Source organism: Natrix helvetica, assembly GCF_964273705.1.
Source record: "Natrix helvetica genome assembly, chromosome: 6".
Taxonomy (NCBI): Eukaryota; Metazoa; Chordata; class Lepidosauria; order Squamata; family Natricidae; genus Natrix; species Natrix helvetica.
The window spans coordinates 21,245,031-21,257,695 of NC_138553.1; the positions used below are offsets into that span (position 1 = coordinate 21,245,031).

Here is a 12,665-nt window from a genome sequence, read left to right on the forward strand (position 1 = left end):
GATCCACGGTACCCTGACGCAGAACGACCTCCCCTGGGGGAATCCTCCATGGATCTACGACCGACAGCTGGACCAGGTCCGCGAACCATGGTCTCCTCGGCCAATACGGGGCTAGCAGGATAACGAGAGCCCTCTCTGTGACTACCTTCCTTATCGTTCGGGGAATGAGGGGAAGGGGAGGAAATGCATAAAGAAGGCCCGGAGGCCACCGGCTCCTGAGGGCGTCCGCTCCTTCCGCCGAGGGAGTCTGGAATCGGGTGAAGAAACGCGGCAGCTGGGCGTTCTCGGGTGAGGCAAACAGGTCCACCAGCGGCAAGCCGAATCTGATGCAGATCTTCCGGAACAGCTCCGTGCCCAGTTGCCACTCGCCCTCGTCCAGAGTCGTGCGGCTCAGCCAATCCGCCTGGAGATTCGACACTCCCGAGATGTGTTCCGCTACGATCGAGGCCAAATGCCTCTCCGCCCATAGGCCCAACAACTGTGCCTCCCGCCAGAGAGCGCGGGAGTGGGTGCCCCCTTGGCGATTGACATGGGCCTTCGCCGCCACATTGTCCGTGAGCAGAAGAACATGGCGCCCCCGCAAGTGATGACGAAAAGTCCTGAGGGCAAGTCTGGCGGCTTTCAGCTCCAGCCAATTGATGTTGTGGCGGAGATCCGAGGCAGACCAACGTCCCTGGGTCATGTCGGAGTCCATCACGGCCCCCCAGCCGAAGAGGCTGGCATCCGTCGTCACTGTGACTCTCTCGGGCTCCCAAAAACAGGCCCCCTGTTGCAGCGCTGGGGACAACCACCACCGAAACGAGAGCCTCACCTCCACCGGTAGAGGAACTGGCCGCAAGGAGTTGCTCATCATCCTTCTCTGGACTGGGATTAAGGCCCACTGGAGAGGTCGCAGGTGGAGCCGGGCCCAGGGCACTATCCCTATGCAAGAGACCATCTTCCCCAGGAGTTGAGACAAGGTCAGGATGGAAACAGACCGTCTTTTTTGTACGGAGGAAACCAGCTGGCGTAGGCTGGACAAGCGTTCTGGAGACAGGCGGACCCTCCCTGACTCTGAGTCTATCACTGTCCCTAGGTGTAGGATCTGCCTGGATGGGGACAGGTGGCTCTTGGGAAAGTTCACGGAAAACCCCAACGCCTGAAGCCAACGGATCGTCAGCCGAAGATCCGACTTGGCTCTGGATAGGGACCCTGCCTGAACCAGGACGTCGTCCAAGTAGCACTGAAGTCTCACCGGAACGGAACGCAGGTAAGCCGCCAGTGCTGCCAGGACTTTGGTGAACGTCCGCGGAGCTGAGGCCAGACCAAACGGGAGAGCCCGGTACTGGTAATGCCTGCCCCGGTGAGAGAACCTGAGATAACGCCGGTGAGACTGAAGGATGGGGACGTGGAGATAGGCCTCCGTCAAATCTACCGAGGCCAAATAATCCCCCTTCCGAATGCCCTGCAGAATGGATTTCAGGGACGCCATCTTGAACCGCCTGTATACTAGGTAACGGTTCAGGCGTTTCAGGTTGAGGATCGCCCTCCAACCCCCCGAGGATTTTGGAACTACGAACAGGTGGGAGTAGAAACCCAGACCCCTCTCCGGCTCTGGAACGACCTCCACTGCCCTGATTTCTAGAAGATGGGCGACCGCGAGGTCCATGAGGCGACGTCGCTTCGAATCCCGAGCCGGGGGAAAAACTTTGAAAAAACTTGGGGGTTTGGAGAGGAACTCTAACCTTAGGCCGTGGCGAACGGTCGCCCTGACCCAACCATCTGACGTGATCTGATCCCACTCGTCCGCATACAGTGCCAGGCGGCCTCCGATGGGATGACTCGGGTTCGAGTCATTTCCCTCTGCGGAAGGGGCGGCCGCCCCCCCCACGAAAGGGCCGCTTGGACTGCGGCTGATACCTAGAACGGTCCTGAAAACTCTGCCTATTGAATGACCTGTCCTGCCTGTACGGTTGGTATCGCTGGTCCTGATCCCTGTCATAAGACTTGAACTGGGGCCTGCGATAGGGATGACTACGGGACTCCGCCTTCTTGGTGGATGTAGGCATAACCTTCTTTTTATCTTTGTTTTCCACCAAAATCGGGTCTAAGGAAGCCCCGAACAAATTAGGACCCTCAAAGGGGGCGGCTACTAGATCCCACTTGGCCTTATAGTCCATCTGCCAGTTCCTGAGCCACAGGAGTCTACGAGAGGCCACAGAGGTGGCCAAAGCACTTGAACCAAATCTAACAGCGTCTAGGGTTGCATCAGCCGAATACTGACACGCTGCCATTATTTTAGCCAAATCCTGGTGTACCCGCTCATCTTGGATCGGAATACGATCCTGAAGCTGGCGAAGCCACATAACCGTTGTACGGTTGAAGTACGAGGCGGCAGCTGCCGCCCGCACCGCCCATGCTGAGGCCTTGAAATTTTTACGTAAAGTGAGCTCCGCCCTCTTGTCCTCTGGTTTAAGCTTGTCTGCCGCGTCCCCCGAAACCACCGGGGAAGATGAGACTAAAGCTGCTATGGGCTGATCTATGCTCGGAAGCTGAATAGCCTGCACAAACGACTTTTCCATGTTATAGGCGCGACGGTCGTTGCTGCCAGGCGGGGAAAAGTTAGAAGGACGGGCCCACTGACTAGTAGCTACCTCCAAAAACAGGGGAGGAGCAGGGATCTCCTCCTTATTGGTGGCTGTCACTGAGAACATGACCATGTCCGGATCAGTGGGCGGCGGGACTGTGGGGTCCCCAGTGCCCACTTTGGTGGTCCTCCTAGCCTTCTTAAGCAAAGGTTTGAACATGGCCTGGAGGAACAGGTTTGAGGAACGAGGCGGCTCGGGGGCCGCATCCTCCTCCTCCGAAAACCCCCAATCATCCCTCCTTGCCTCCCCCCTTGAGGAGACTTCACTCATGAGGGAGGGGGAGGAAGCCCTAGACCTAGATCTACCAAAAGGAGTAAGCCTACTATGATGATACGGCCTGTCCCTTTGGGCAATGCCCCTAGAGATGGCCGCGGAAATAAGCCTTTTGAGGTTCTCAGGGAGGTGTTCCAGATCCTCCTCATCGCCCTCTGAATCATAATCTGGTGCCACATGGGCCTGCTACGTTTACTGCCCCTACTCGGGCCTGCAGAGGTACCCTCCAGTGGGTCCTCCCTATCTGCCCCTCTAGTCCCCCGGGAAGGAGAAGGAGAACGAGGATCCCCCCGCCCCTGACTCCTATCAGATCTACATGAGGAGGCAGATGAAGATGAAGGGCTAAACCCCCTGGCCACAGGAGGAGAAGGGCAGGAAGCCAAAGGGCGTGGAGATCTGGATCTAGGCCCAGGATCCCGGGCCTGCCTTTTCTCAGCCCTTTCAATAACTTTTTCAATGGCCCTGGATCGCCTGAGCTCATCTCTCTGCAGAGCCCTTGAAGGCCTTTCCTCTGCGCAAGGCCGAGGAGCTCGAGGCCTAACTGTGGGGGTGGGATCCGCCCTATCTTCGCCCGCCTGAGAAGGCGCGGCCTGCTGGGACTCTGATCTCTCCGCCATCGCCCCACTCACGTGCTCCAGGTGAATCAAACCGAAAAACCAGGGAAATAAGCAGCCACAGCCCTTTAGCTGGTGAGAAACGCCTGCTCCGGGCTCCCTGCGACGCTGCCACTCGCCCCAACACGTTCCTCCGGCCTCTACGTGCTGCAGGCCCAGCCACGTGTGTCAAAATGGCCGCCGGCTTCTTTGGGCGGTCCTCCGACAAAGCGCGCCCAAAAAAAATGGCCGCCGACCTCCACTGACGCTTCCTGAGCCTCTGGGCGGCCGCTCGCAAGCTCGCCGCCCCGATCCTAGCCAGCACTCACAGAGGGAGCCTAAAAACCCCCGTAGGCAATAAACACTCTCCCGCGCCTCTGCCGCGAGCTGCAACCGGCCCCGGGATTAAGGCGACTTGAAAAGAAGCCGATCTGCCGCTTTCGCGCCGAAAAACCCCAGCGCGCTGCGGCTCCAGTCAATTTAAACGTGTTGCTGCAAACTAGGCAGCAAAAGAAGGTAACAGGATCGCCCAGCATGCCCGAGACTCCAGGCATCAGTCCGGGCGATCCCCTTGGGAGAGGGAAGGCATGGAACGCCCCCCCCCCTGTCTCTCAGCCTTCCGAGGGCAGTAACAACAGCCCTGCAAGGCAGACCAACTATAAAAAAATCTGTAAATTTAGAATGTTCAATTTTTACTAAATCCAATACTAAAATAGCTATAAAACTCTCTAACTAGGAACCAAACCTGAGTCTTGGACCTTGACTGAGAGGAAACTGGGAACCAACGGGAGAAGCCGAAGGTTAAGAAGCTTTCTCTCAGTCAAATGGACCAATCAGGCTGCGATAACCCTGCTGTGACCCCTCCCTCCACACTACTGGAAAACTGAGTCAATTGTAAAAAGATGGAGGCATGTCAGATTCTACTTACCAATTAAAATGGGGTGAGTGTGGAATGTTACAAGTACACCAGAAGAATAAAAAATGGCATAAATATCTGAAGGACAATGAAAAAGATGCAATGAAACTAGTACACCATGAAGGCTTATTGAGTATTGGAGAGACCAAGCTGGCCTACAAGAAAGAACAAAATAACAGAGTTGAAAGGCATCTTGGAGGTCTTCTAGTCTAGCCCCCTGATCAAGCAGAAAACACTATACCATTTCTGACAGATAGTTGTCAAATCTATTCTTAAAATCCTACAATGTTGGAGCAACCACAACTTTTGGAGATATGTAGTCAATTGCACAGCTTCAATTATCGTATCCATATCTTTAGTCCTCAAGAATTCAAACTTGGTCCCACAATCACATGAAATAAAAAAGGTTTGAGAATGCATCAAGTTAACACGTCTTGTAAATATACTCTTAGCACATATCTTTGAGCTATTATTTGCTAGAACAAGTATTTCAAGTCCCTGAACCACATAAAACAGTTACACTGGATAGCTATATGAAAGTGCAGTGATGACAATGAAGAACAATTTTACCTCTTTTTATTGTCATATGAAAAGCACAATAATGTACTTTTGTCCTTAGTTGATCATCTTCACAAACTATCTGTGCTTGCACCTATTCTGTTTCATTTTTTGTAAATCCTCAGGAGACTGTCTAGACTTTACAGTGACTGTGGCCCATCTCGGTTTACCATTCCATATTTCAATGGTTCTGTCATGCCCCAGAGGTTTCAATGGTTATGTCATGTCCCAGAGCGTTGCATAAATCTTTAGGGCAGACCATCTTAGTGAGTCTCCTATATCTATAAGTACTGTAGATAAAATGACCATCAGTCCAGAACTTATTAAAAGGGATCTGACAGTGACAACTGAAGTAGTGACTACTTCCTTCTATTTTTAAATTACCGTTTCCCTATTTTTGTACAAAATTGAAATTGAGCTCTGCTTCATGTATTGGGAAAGGGACATATTGACATAATCCAACAATTCTAGTTATTAAAACTAGTGGATAATGATTAAAATACCTTTGAGAAAGAATTTATAAACCCCCGAACAAGTATTTTTGTTGTTCAATCACTAAGTCAAGTCCAACTTTTTGCAATCCCATGGACAATAGCACTCCAAGCCCTCTGTCCTCTACTGTTTCCCAGAGTTAACCCAAATTCATGTTCATTGTGTCAATGACACTATCTAACCATCTCATCCTCTGCCATCCCCTTTTCCTTTTGCCTTCAATCTTCCTGACATTAGGGTGTTTTCCAATGAGTCCTCTCATCTGGTGGCCAAAGTGGCTTCAGCGTCAGTATTTTTCCTTCCAAAAAACAGTGAGCGTTAATTTTCTTTAAGATTGACTGATTTCATCTACTTGTAATTCAAGGAACTCTCAAGAGTCTTCTCCAGCACCACAATTTGAAAGCATCAATTCTTTGGCGCTTAGCCTTCCTTATGGTCCAACTCTCACAGCCATACATTAGTATTGGGAAACAAAACATAGCTTTGACTATATGGACCTTTGTTTTTAGTGTACTATCTATATGCTACCTATGCTAGGTTTGCCTGAACAAGTCTACTATGGAGTATAAAGCCAATATGATTTTATGTACATAATTCACCCATGCTGCCATCTAAATCTCAAATTGAGTCACTATTCAAATGCAAAAACAATTTAATGCTGATTAATGTATGTTATGTTCATCTGTGCAACAGATGTATTCAAACCTACTAGCAGTAGTAATTTAGTTTATTAGTTTGATGTTGAAAGGGTGCTTATTAAATCCACTCAAATCTTTTTAGTGTAAATATTGAGCACCTTCTATGAAGTAATCATTTACCTTTTAATATATACTTTGTATGCTGGGATTATTTGTGGCTGGTAATATGTATTTTTAGCTGGGATCAGTTACCTCAGAGGCTTTGTCTTACATTTTCTGTAATTCATCTGCCTGTCTAAAAACTGACAAACACCATTGGCTATTATCTAAAGTGGTGGTTGAATTTGAAGAAACAGTTGTATACATTTGGATAAAATGATATGTGTAGTTTACATACAAATATGCATACTGAAGATTGGTAAATACAACATGGATACCAGGGCTATGCCTAAATGTTTCTTTTGCAGCTGTTATTGAATATAAACTGTTTGAGTTTTTGAAAGTGTGGCATTCATCCCCATCTGTTGTGATATGCAGAAAATCCTGCAGTTCCCATGGCAAGCTGTTAAATAAATTGGCTTACACTATGAGGACAACTTTAATTTGAAAATATTGAAAACTGTTTTCAGCGCAGACGATCTTGTAATATTAGTATTTTATAGATATATTCAGGCAAATGTAAACCTTGACTGCTAGGTTCCAATTACTCTAAAGTTGTATTCACAACATTGATAAGCAGAATTTGCTCATATGGATTTTAAAATTAAGGTTTCAGAGTTACTTTGTATAGCAAAATTTAACTGGTACATTTGAAAGGTAAGTTTAAACTTTGTAATACAATTCTGTTCATTGACATAATTGTAGCAATAGAATTTTTCGGTTCAGAAATAATGGATGCTTTAGTGAGCATAAACATCTAGGTGGAATTGTTCAAAGCCTACAGCTACATGTTACCATACCAATATTTTGCACCAACACAGCAGACTGCAAATGATCAAAAGTGTATCTCTGTAATATATTCTGTTTGGCATGATACTGAATCTTGTCGTTTAACAATTTTTTAATGTATATAAAGTTTCAATTTAGGATGTTGATATAACTGCAGTCATTTGTATGAAGCTGTACACAGTTTTTCTTCTATCTTTAAAAATATTTCCTTTTATTCTGGATGAAGAATTTTTTTAAAATAATAATTTATTGGTGGCAGGATCAGATCTGAAATTCATTTACATTTGCTGAGAGGAAATAGGGAGCTTAATTCAAATCCCTATTCAACAAGAAATATTCTCTCAGTGACCTCGAGCAATTATATGTGCTAAAATTAACATCTTGGGGATAGTTAGAAAATAACAGAGTGACTCATCTGACTACAGTATATTGAAAGAGTAGAATTCACATTTGTATTATGTGTCATGGTAATGCCCTTATTCTCCAAAAAAATTAATGTAATGTACTGTACATTTTCCTCTTTCCTCATTCTTTTCCCCTTCCAATGAGATCCTAGCAAAACCCCCGAGTAATGCCTTACTAATAGAGAAATAGTTTTGACTAAGGCTCCCAGAGAATTTCATAACTAATGGGATTTGATTCTCTCCTATCTTAAATTGACGATTACATTTTTCACCATGTAGTGAAGAAGAGGAGGAACTGGCACAGACATGACTATACAGAATATGATGATGGTTCAAAACCAGTTCAAGCTGGAACCCGAACATTTGTTAAACAGTTACGTGCCCGTTCATTCCCAAGGTAAGATCAATTGCATTTGAAAATTCAAAAGTATATGTAGTTGCTTCAAATAGTGATTCTGAACTCAGGCTTTTAACTATATTACTCTAGTGGATATGAGTCTCATCAGGATTTCTGTGTTTATTTGTGGAAGTTAAAACTAGATATCCAATAATACTAAAGACATTCTGGAAGAATTGTTTCAGTTCCACATGTTAACATTATGATCAGTTAAAGCAATTTGTTGAAAATTATCAGATATAATAAATGTTGGGAAGGACAGAAATTTTATAGTTCAAAATATTTTCTACTGAACATTCACTCACTGTTTGAATGAGGAATGACACAGGGTTTTTAAAAATTCTGCTTCTATTTTAAAAATAATATAGATATATTTCCTTTCTAGTGCTGATGAAATCATTTTGAAAATGCATGGAAGCCAATTGACGCAAAGATACCTGGAAAAGCATGGGTTTGACGTTCCCATTATGGTACCTAAATTAGATGGCTTAGGTCTCAGGCTCCCACCTTCTACGTTTTCCGTTCTAGATGTGGAACATTATGTAGGTATGGACTGTTGGTTCAAACACAAAAGGGCAAGGAAAAATAAATGGGTTTAAATATTCTTGTCCTGAAATATTTTATGGTTGTGACATTTTCTGAGAACACTTGAAGATTATTTCTCCAAAGCTTTGGTTTCAGTTGTAAGCTTTAAATATTATGTCTTGAGATTAATGTAACCTGAATGAGTGGAATACTCAAAACATTAATGGTTCACTTGGCTATATTTCTCTTTAACAGTTTCAGGATTTTCAGAAAAAATAGATACAGTTACATACGCATAAATTACTATATTCCCATAATCCTAAAATATAATTTCTACAGACCTTTGTTGGCTGGTTTATGAAGTGATTTAAATGTTTCATTTTTACAGGTGGTGATAAAGTGATTGATGTTATTGATGTGGCAAGACAAGCAGATAGCAAAATGAAGCTCCATAATTACATTAAGTATTTTACAAACCCTGAGAGGCCAAAAGTGTTAAATCTGATAAGCCTTGAATTCTCGGACACTAAGTGAGTATACAATTTTCATATATGAATAAAATGTTTATATTTTAAACTGTGGTATATAACAATAATTGCAGATTTTCTGAATAGTTGCAATAATGAAATATGAAGTTGAAAGGTAGAATATGACAATTTGGAGATAAGTACAAATAATTGATTATTATGTATACTTAAAGCTTGGGGCTATCCTAAATAACAGGTTGAAAAGATGAATAAATGCAATTGCTTTTTCTTTGGAAAGGGCTTATCTATATATTTTTCTTATATGTTTAATGGTCTGTGGGAATGACCCTTGGGAAAATGGGGAAGAGATACAACCTAGAAAATAATTAGACAAGAGAGGCAGGAACACCCAGTAGCTTAAGGTCAGAGAAAGAAACTTAGAAAAGATATTTCCTCATGGATGAAACAGTTAAAAGAGTTGGCAGGAGATTTTGTACTTTCAGACTTGCAAAATTCTGTTACTGTAGCTTTAGAATACAGTAAAATTCAGTTCTTCTAGTTGTGTTTCCTCTCTGGCTTATCTGAGAGGGCTGACAAATATATGCAGAACAAATAAAAATATTTTTAAAATGTTATATTATTAAAAAATACGTTTCTTTTTTTAATTAAAAAAATGAAAATGATGCCTAGATTTATGTATCTAAATCAAATCTATTAGCAAATGCTAAACACATTGTATTTAATATTGTAGTTCTGCATAGCGACCAACCTATGTGAGATATTGTATATTTTAGAAAGATAGTCCACTAAAGCTACCCTGTAATTTCATACTATTACATGACTTCTAATTATTTAATTTATGAATTAAGGCTCCTGATATGTCTTTTTAAAATCCAAGCAGCCTGAAAAAATATTTTTATCATGCAATAAGGTAGTGATCTTCTCAATTTGAAATTATGTACGCGAACACACATATAGTCATAACCATTTTCTTATGAATCAGTTATTTAAAATATACAATATATACTACTCTCTTCTTGAACATTTTGACCAGTACTATATAACCATTATATTGTGTTCAGATGTATGTGTGTGTGTGTGTGTGTGTGTGTGTGTGTGTGTGTATGTATGTATGTTGTGTTTGTGCTGATAAATAAATAAAGGGAGACTAGTATAGATCTATTTCAAGCTATTTAGCTCTCATCAGCTAGCCATACCCTTACTGGGAATCGAACCAGGGCTGTATTGCATATTAGGCCGATGTAATTGCCATTAAGCCACAGGCTCTCTTCCTTATCAGCTAGGCCACGGAAATAGGTATGTATTTGTGTTACAACCCCTGGTATGCCCAAATATGGGAGGGAGCTCACTACTCCCCGTTTCTGTCATTCGGCTCCTCACAGAGGACCATCCAGGCAGAAAACCATATTTTTATTTTTAATGTTGCCTTTTTATATTTGTGTTGTGTGTATGTATGTATGTATGTATGTATGTATGTATGTATGTATGTATGTATGTATTTGTGTTGTTTGAATCCCAGTAAGGGTATGGCTAGCTGATGAGAGCTAAATAGCTTGAAATAGATCTATACTACTCTCCCTTTATTTATTTATCAGCACAAATACCTCACAATATATATATGTATGTATGTATGTATGTATGTGTGTGCGTGTATGTATGTATGTGTATATGTGTATATGTGTATATATGTATATAAATTTAAATTTTGGATTTAGATGAAAACTTTTATTCTGTTTTATCTTCATTCAAATCCATATAAGTTCCACTTCAGAGAATGTGTAACATAATTAAATATGTTATATAATGGACTGATTCTCTATTTTTGGTGTTAACTGTTCAATCTAAATAGCAGTATGAATAAAAATATTACTAGAGAGGAAAGATTTTTCATATTTGCATATATTAAGAAAATCCTTAGTCATATTCTTGTTCAAATTGCATTTCCTGTTTTGAATTTTAAAGGATGTCTGAGTTAGTGGAAGTTCCTGAAATTGCCAGAAAACTTTCATGGGTTGAAAATTACTGGCCAGATGACTCGGTCTTCCCTAAGCCTTTTGTTCAGAAGTACTGCTTAATGGGAGTTCAAGATAGTTACACAGATTTTCATATTGATTTTGGGGGCACTTCTGTTTGGTATCATGTCCTTTGGGTAAGAAAACTTTAATTTCTTTAATATGCAAATGTACTATATTCATTTCTAAAAAATTGAATGTAAATTGCATAGATTTCTGATGTTGTCTAACCAACTGGTTAGATGTGAGAATTTTTCTAACTCCAATAATTTCCATTTAAATAGCAATAAAATTCTATACTTTCATTATGTTGTAGTCCTATGTGATATTAATGGTGGTAATGCAAAATTGTCAAAGATGTACAACATGTAATGAAATCTCTTCTGTACATAGGGTGAAAAGATTTTCTACTTGATCAAACCTACTAATGATAATCTGGCAATTTATGAATCCTGGAGTTCATCTGTTACCCAGAGTGAAGTGTATTTTGGAGATAAAGTTGATAAATGTTATAAATGTGTTGTGAAGCAAGGACATACCTTATTTGTTCCAACAGGTAAAAAGTTATTTCTCTGCAATTTAACATATTGATGCATTGGAGCTTGGTAACTAATGTTCAGAGAAATTTTCATTCAATTTAGCAATTAAGTTTAAATTTAGGAGATGAAGATAGAAGCTGAGATAGGTAAAAGAGTTAGAAGATAGCTAAATAATTATCTATTTGTATATTGTACATTTCCTACCACATTTTCAATAATTGTGTATTCAAACCTATGGCAGAATTTCAACACTGCTATTTATTACGCCATGCTCTATTAATGTATATAGAAATTATATTTATTGTAATGTTACCTTTGGTGAGATAGGTGGTATATAAGTTTCATAAATAAATGAAATATTTTTTTTAACAAAAATATATTTATTGATTTAATTATTCAAATATCATAGGTAGAATTATTACTTCTTCAAGTTAGTATAATTATTGATAATATGATAGGGCAGTGATGGCTAAACTTTTTTGGGTCGTGTGCCAAAAGCGGGGGGAGCGCAGGGGTGGGTCGTGTGTGGGCATGCTACACCCATAATGCTATGCCCCCCATGCTTTTGGTGTGCTTTTTTCACCCTCCCCAGGCTCCAGAGGCTTTCTAGGAGCCTGGCGAGGGCAAAAACAGCTGAAGCCTCTGGAGGATGAAAAATGGCCCTACAGGCAACCTGGAAGTTCAGGAACTGTGATTTCTGGTTTGTCTGTAAGGCCGTTTTTTGCCCTCCAGCGCTTTCAGGAGGCTTCCCTGAAGACTCTGGAGGGCAAAAAACGGTCCTATGAGCAAAACCGGAAGTCACTTTCGGTTTGTCCGTAAGAGAGTGTGACTGGCCAAAGTCAACAGCTGGTTTTCATGACTAAGACAGCACTTGAATTCACAGTCTACCACTTTCTAGCCTGGTGCCTTAACCATTAGATGAAACAGATTTGATTTTAGAGATTTTTGGTTACGCTTTTGAGACAGCTGACCAGTACTGCACAACTGAAAGATAGTAATATGTTGATAGTCCAATAACAGTAATACGATGGTAAAACTTTGATTTGAACAATATGTGGGTTATTAAAATAACTTGCCTCTGTTGTGCTTTTGGAAAACAAAATATTGTGTATATATAAGTTTAACTTTTTGTTTCAGGATGGATTCATGCTGTACTCACTTCTCAGGACTGTATGGCTTTTGGAGGAAACTTTTTGCACAACCTCAATATTGGCATGCAGCTCAGGTTAGACTTGGAATTTCCTCTTTTATCCAA

At 41.9% G+C, this 12,665-nt stretch overlaps 1 protein-coding gene across 1 annotated transcript in view; it reads left to right on the top strand.

The window, feature by feature from the left end:
- KDM7A (lysine demethylase 7A) overlaps positions 1-12,665 on the top strand; it is a 61,206-nt gene that overhangs the window by 25,397 nt on the left and 23,144 nt on the right. Inside the window, exons 3-8 of the mRNA XM_081958120.1 lie at positions 7,729-7,846; positions 8,232-8,392; positions 8,760-8,901; positions 10,822-11,008; positions 11,265-11,427; positions 12,548-12,635. Of these exons, the coding sequence (XP_081814246.1) occupies positions 7,729-7,846; positions 8,232-8,392; positions 8,760-8,901; positions 10,822-11,008; positions 11,265-11,427; positions 12,548-12,635 (859 nt within the window). The remainder of the gene's footprint in view (positions 1-7,728; positions 7,847-8,231; positions 8,393-8,759; positions 8,902-10,821; positions 11,009-11,264; positions 11,428-12,547; positions 12,636-12,665) is intronic.